Source organism: Pagrus major, chromosome 16, assembly GCF_040436345.1.
Source record: "Pagrus major chromosome 16, Pma_NU_1.0".
Lineage (NCBI taxonomy): Eukaryota > Metazoa > Chordata > Actinopteri > Spariformes > Sparidae > Pagrus > Pagrus major.
In genome coordinates, this window is record NC_133230.1 from 9965751 (window position 1) to 9972909 (window position 7159).

Below are 7159 nucleotides of genomic sequence, written 5' to 3' on the forward strand. Positions count from 1 at the left end.
GTGATTTTGGTTTATATTGCTAGTTAGGGCTGGAGGTTACCGGTTGTTTAGGATTAGTTTTTCCACATAGGTAGGTTAGGGGGAGACACGGGGAACGACGGCCCACTGTGTGGCTGGTCCAGCGTCAAACCACCTTTTTGTTCCTTTTGGCCGGGACCTTCAGCCGCCTTTTGTTTGATATTCAATTGACTGATTTAATAAAGCCTTTTGAGTGAAATCCGAAACCTTGTGAGTGGTGTCTGTTGCTTCCTCCAACCCCTTGTTTGAGCTTTAATTTAATCACTACAGATGGAGGCCGTAACAAAAACATGTGGAGTGTACTGATGTTGCTGAACAGGGTGTAACACTTGTGCCCAGTCGAATGAGGTCAAGCAGTTTAACACTAATATAAACAGCTGATGTGGGACTGACAGAGGTCGTCATCTGATCTGGAACACATACTCAGTCTGTGTGAGAGGTTAAACGACCCACCATGTTGACTGCGACATGTTCAACATCAATACATTTTGACTAAACAGAATTATATTATATTATATCAGAACGAGAACTTCCACCTCATAATGGAATAAAACAGGGTTGGAGTTATGTGGGAGCTCCCATTAAAGCAGTGAAGTCACATCTGTGGTCTCTCTCTCTCTCATTATCATGCCAGACTCCCTTGCAAATCCAGTGATTTTAAGAGTTGTTGCATCATAAAAAGTGTCATCATCGCTGTAAAAGCCTGTTACTTGTTCAGAGAAAGCGTAGAAAATCGCCGGACTCCCTTTAAATAAGCTCAGTTTTGAAACATGTTGCGTTGGGAGAAACTGTATACATTTTGTGAAACGCTGTATACAACACATTCTTGAATATTTGAGCCTACTTGTTCATACGGCAAATGTTATACATGAAGATATTTCTTTCTTTGTGTAAAAAACGTGTATCTGTTCGTTCTAATGAGCTCTGGTCACTCAAGATGAAGCCAGAACACATGATGAGCCAACAGTGACAATGGGCTCAACTACACCAATAAGACACATTAGAAATTTCAGCTTTAGGCTTGTTGGACATTTATTCATTATTTTACTGTAACATATTGAACAATAATATCTACATGTAATGCAACAGTATGACAGGTTTGATGATAACACACAGGCTTCTTGGACTTTTATTGCTCAAACTGTTCAAATCAAAGAGGTGTTGTGGTGCTTAGACTCCAGTCATAAAGGGCTGCTGTATCTTTACAAGCCACCAGATGTCAATATGCTGCAGCGTTTGAAGCCCAAAAGCTCCATAAGGCTTCATCCGCCTCTCTCTAGTTCAGACTCAACTGAATTAGTGACTGTACAGCATGTATTGGGGTGGGGAGGGGGTGAATCTACCATCTCATCTGATAAGAAAGCGAGACCATCCAGCATTACTAATATTTTTCTTTGGACCCTCCCCCAATATCTCAAAACAGTGTATTTATGACAAGAATGACAACATGGTGAAAATACAGCAGCTCTACTTTTGAATAAACAGCTGTTCAATAAATGATTATTAAAGGCCCCAGATGTGCAAACAGAAGCTTTGTTATATGGGCTATTCACTCCACACAGGACACCAAAGAGGAACAATCAGATATGAGTTGGATCAAATGATGTTGAAGGCTGATATGTTTTGAAATCCAGTGTTTGTCATTATCAAAATATTAAATGATGTTGATGGTCAGAAACCCAGAGTGTGACCTGTGGAGGAGCTTGACTTGACACGAGCTTCTCTTAAACATGATTTGTGCAACATTGAGGATTCTCTCAAATATTGACAGGATGCTATTTTTGCCATGAATTTCTATGTTTCTGTATCTTTATCATCATGGTTAATGTGTAAAATTAGACAATTATTGATGTTTGGTTCATTCATGAGGGTGATTTAGTCTTCAGTCAGACTCGATCTCTGACTCGAAGCTGTTTTGATCACAGTTATGAACAACGAAGTGAGGGAGTTCACTGGAGAAGCTCGGGCTCTGTGGTCGGGTCTGTTTCAAGAGAAGGACTTTGCCGAATAAACTGTATTATTCACTGTCAACACTTTAATGTATGTGAGGGGTGTTGGTGAGGACTGGATCGTTTGGAGGCGGTCTAGACTATTTTTGTCATTTTGAAGGGTTGGACTTCATAAGTCACGTGGTCCGTGTCACGTCAGGACAGAAACACTCTCTCCTCCCTCTGCCCGGATAAATAACAGGAAACAGCTGATCCAGCTCGGTCCTTCACTCACTCGTCTTCATCAAATCAAGATGAGAACGTTATTGTTGTTGCTTCTCTTCTGTCACGTTTCATCACCAGGTAAGATCACATTTTAAATCTTTAAACTCTTTAAACTTCACAGTCCACTCGACTCTTTTGCTCCAAGTTTAGTTTCACTTTCAGTGGAGTAGCAAGAAACTGTATTTTGTTTGGGCCAGTGCAGAATTATGTGGACCATCTTTGCCCAGAACAAAAAAGGACTTATAAAAACTTACAAGTATCAAAAAGGACAAACTGCAACAATTTAACTTCATAACATTCTGCAAAGCTGTCTGTCAAGGATATCATTCCAGATGTGTTTGAGTTCATCATTATTTCACACACTAGTTTGCTTTTTCCCAAACTAGAAATCCCAAAATCACACTTTGAATTGTCTCTAAACTGAGCATGGCTCTCTTTTATTCCCTCAAATCCTCTTCAACAGAACTGCACCCATCTACTTCCAAACACTGGAGTTAAACACCCGCAATTATATGTTCTTACCCTTAGCACTTAAACCACTTATGTACTTAAGGTATCTTTGATAAATAGCAGCTACCATGCTCAGATGAGGGTTTGACAATTGTTTCTATTTTTTCTTTTCTACTTTATTGACAGTGATATGTTGTTGTTTCTTTCTTGTGACAAATGTACTTATTGTAAGTTGCTTTGGACAAAAGCGTCTGCTGGCTACACGCCTACTTCAACTTGATCAGACTGTTTTAACTGTATCATACTGATTTAATCATATTTCTGAGTGTGTATTCATACTGAATGGAGGCTGTTTGTCCTGCACATTACATTTAAAACTTTTGCATTTTGTTCCTTCACAGCAAACACAAACACTTCATATCATATTTATGATTAGTGTTATTTATAAGCTCCTTTGTTTGTCCTACAGTGCTACACTCCCTGAAGTTTTTCATAACTTCATCAACTGGAATCCCAAACCTCCCAGAGGTTGTGTCAACACTAGAAGTTGATGAACTTCTGATGGGGTCCTGTGACAGAAACAGGATGGATCTAAAACATGACATTGTTAAATCATACTTCATAAAGTATCCTGAGCAGTTGCAGTGGTACACACAGAGGTGTTTCCAGTTTTTTCCAAACTTCTTCAAAGCCTTGACTAACAGTTCGATGCATCTCTACAACCAAAGTGGAGGTACAGTATGTAACATGTTATAGCTTGTTTAACTTTTTACTGTTCAGTTCGTCTTCAGTGGTCCAGCCACTGTTTTTATGTTTTTAAGATCATCTTTCCACTGAATGTTTCATCTGTGAATCAGTGTTAATTACAGTCTCTGTCTCTGTCTCAGGTGTCCATGTTTTACAAGAGGCGGGAGGTTGTGAGTGGGATGATGAGACTGAAGAGGTCAAAGGTTTCGTTCAGTATGGTTATGATGGAGAAGACCTCTTGAAATGGGATCTGAATACATTTACATGGATCGCTCTAAGACCTGAGGCTGACATCGCCAAACCGATATGGGAAGCTGATAAAGTTTTAAAAGAATTCTTTAAGTCTGCTTTGACTCAGAGTTATCCTGAGCGGCTGAAGAAGTTTGTGGACTATGGGAGGAGCTTTCTGCTGAGAACAGGTAGAATCACCTGATCTGATGTAGTTTATTAGACACTGTGATCTTCATATAGGCTGCTCAGACTGAACTGTCATTGTATTATTAATCCAACCTGTCTGACATCACCTTTTTTTGTAGTGGTTACATTTGTTTTAGTCCTGACCAATCACAGACATCTTTGGGTGACATTACTCACCATCAAATTTAAAATATAAATATTTCCCCTGAACATTGACACTGTGATTGACGACCTTACTGTGAATCATAAGAACAGACAGACATTGTTCTTCTCTGACTGTAGTGAGTGTCTTTAGTGGTGGTGTAGCTCCCTCCTCTGTCTGTATACAGATCATGTGGAGGCTGTGTAGCAGATGTGTTGTTATGTACCCTGTCATTATTACACTGTGGTCTGGATACATGGATCACATTACTTGCCCACCATCAACACTGTCCTTCTGCTTTTTTGAAAATCAATATTTAGTCGGCCGACACTATTACAAACTGTCACAAGCACATGTGGGCGACATGATTCACATCATGCTGCTGGTTTCACACTATTCCCCTGATCAACAGTTTGCAGCAGTGATGTGCCAAGAAACATAGTATTGTAACAAAATAGTCAGTGCAGACGAAGCCTGCTAGCAAGTAAAAAAGGATGTATATGATGCATCATTTTTAATATTTTAAAATGTTTGCAGATGGTTTTTGAGGAAGAAAATGTATCCAATACATTTGTTCAACATTTGCTTGGAAGCACTTTCACACCTTCTGTTATTGATTCCAAATTTAATTTCTTCATCTTTCTTTTACCTTGTTTCTTTTCCTCTCTCTCCTCTTTAATATCTCTCTCTTTACTCTCCAGAGCTTCCCTCAGTGTCTCTCCTCCAGAAGACTCCTTCCTCTCCAGTCAGCTGCCACGCTACAGGTTTCTACCCTCACAGAGCCGCACTCGTCTGGAGGAAAGATGGAGAGGAGCTTCATGAGGAGGTGGACCACGGAGAGATCCTCCCCAACCACGATGGAACCTTCCAGATGAGTGTTGACCTGAACCTTTCATCAGTCACACCTGAAGACTGGACGAGGTACGACTGTGTGTTTCAATTCTCTGGTGTGAAGGAGGACATCATCACCAAACTGGAGAAAGATCGGATCAGGACCAACTGGGGTAAGAGTGAGATCAGAGGGTGCTGAAGGGGAGTGCATGGGAATTCATGTTGAAAAAAACAAAAACAGTAATAATAAACTATTATTGTATTCAACAGTGAAGCCCATTTCCTTGACCGTCCTCGTCACTGCTGCAGTGGTTGTTGTTGCTCTCATTCTCATCGGTGCTGCTGGATTCATCGTTTACAAAAAGAAGAAAGGTGAGAGAGAAAAAGGAAAGATTTCACTACTTTGATTTCAGTCTTTGAGCTGATTTTTTTAATTCAGGTTGCAAAATTAAAACAAGCATCAGAGAAAGTAAATACAGTCAGCACTAAACAGACTGAGTATAGACAGATACTCAGTTTGAGTGAGTAGAAGAGAGGAATAAAGTGACTAAAGATAATCTGGCATTTACAACTGTGGCTGAAATGATTTGTCTTTTGTTTTGATTTCAGCCATTCGTCCTCCATCTTGTAAGTAAAACTTACTTTGGTTCTATTTCAGCTGATCTGACCCACACTTATGTTTTAGATTAAAAAATGTTTCACATTATTGTGCAGATGAACCTTTTCAACACTGTTTCCTGTATTTATAGTTTCTAAAAGTTCAATATGGGATGTTTGTTTCTGACCTGCAGCTCCTGACAACAGCACAGAGCTCTCTGAGCAGCTGAAGCCAGAGACCTGAATGACAAACACACTGAGTGACTCTCCTGGTGACACTTTATTTAGCTTTGCAGAACTAAAGACAGTAAAAGATGGCTTCTTGCAATAACAGTGAAGTTATATAAAAAGGACTGATTGAAAAGGTGTGACTGTTCTATGTTCTGTGGCTCTGATTGGTTGTTTTATTGATCGTCATTTTCTGTCGAATACATACTCAAAATAATCAGGGGACAGCGTATGACCAGAGTAACCGCTAACTGCTGCTAACTGTAGTTGCAATTAGCTAGTTAGCTCAGTTAGCAGTGCAGCTGATGGTCCAGATTGTGAACTCAGACCACATTGGGGGTGTTGGTGTGTTCTGGGGCTAGCTGGTTAGCATGCTAACTTCATTAGATATATATGCAAAACAATACTAATGATAGACATCATAATGTCAAATCTGTCATTTACTGTATTTACATCCTGTGGTAATTTTATTTAGGTGTCTTCTTAAAAGTATTTCCTACAGCAATTCTTACACATTGCACCGTTAACTTGGACATAATCCATGATATAAGGCCGGGTCATACTGCAGAGTTTCTGCTGTTTGTTTGTTTGTTTGTTTGGCTGAGTGAAGGACTTAAAGGCAGCTTACAGATGTTTAGGTCAGGGTTAGAGAATAGTGTCTCCTGTCAGAGGGCTCAGTAGATTTGTAGTGGACCAGTCTGATACTCACTGCAGTTCAATGACGGGTCAAAACGTCATTTAACATGAATACTGTGCAACCAACTGTTGGTACATTTTACTGTGTACTGATTGTTGATGAATTTTCATTAATCTTATAAACCCAGGTGAGGAAGCAGATTCAGGAGACATGAAGCCTTACGTTGAAGTGTTTGATGAAGCTCACTAGTTCGTCTTTACAGGTCGACTTTAGTTACAAACTATTGTAACTCTAACTTTACAATTTGTACATTGATCAGTTTATAGAAATTGTGTATAGTAATTGTGTAGTAAGACACTTAGTGGCGGTGACGTTTAAGTCATGTGACTGTGATGTCGTCTGTTTATAGTCTAACATTAGCTTTTTACTAATAGAGATTTAATTTAATCACAAAAGTTGTGTTCATCTGTGAAGATTATCTTGACGAACAAAACATGTAAGAATCATAAACTTGTGTTTGACACAGATAATATTTTTGCTGATATTCCAAAATTCAATTCAAAAATCCCATAGACTTCTTGTGGAGGGAACCAGGTCGATGCTAACTTCAGGGTTAACCTCCAAAAACATGTTATTGCTGCACCACTCTATAGATGGAGAATATGGAGTTTGGTCTATCATGGAGCCAGTGCATCTCTCGTATGAGCGGTGAGCAGAGTGGGAGATGTATATCCACAAATTTACAACTATGAACTTATGAGACTAAACATGTAAATTCCTTTACATTGATGAACATGAATGAATGTTAAACTCAAATGTATTGTTCTTTCTTTTTGTGCTGATGTTTGTCTTTTCAATAAAATCCTCACATTTTAAAAA

General features: G+C 39.2%; 1 protein-coding gene across 1 annotated transcript; it reads left to right on the top strand.

Annotated features, from left to right (window-relative positions):
- Positions 1 to 2198: 2198 nt before the first annotated feature.
- LOC141010623 (major histocompatibility complex class I-related gene protein-like) lies at positions 2199 to 7159 on the top strand. Its single transcript, XM_073483674.1, has 7 exons — positions 2199 to 2309; positions 3151 to 3414; positions 3569 to 3847; positions 4689 to 4991; positions 5089 to 5190; positions 5428 to 5445; positions 5610 to 7159. The coding sequence occupies exons 1-7, from the start codon at positions 2261 to 2263 to the stop codon at positions 5657 to 5659; spliced, it is 1065 nt and encodes a 354-aa protein (XP_073339775.1). The 5' UTR covers positions 2199 to 2260; the 3' UTR covers positions 5660 to 7159.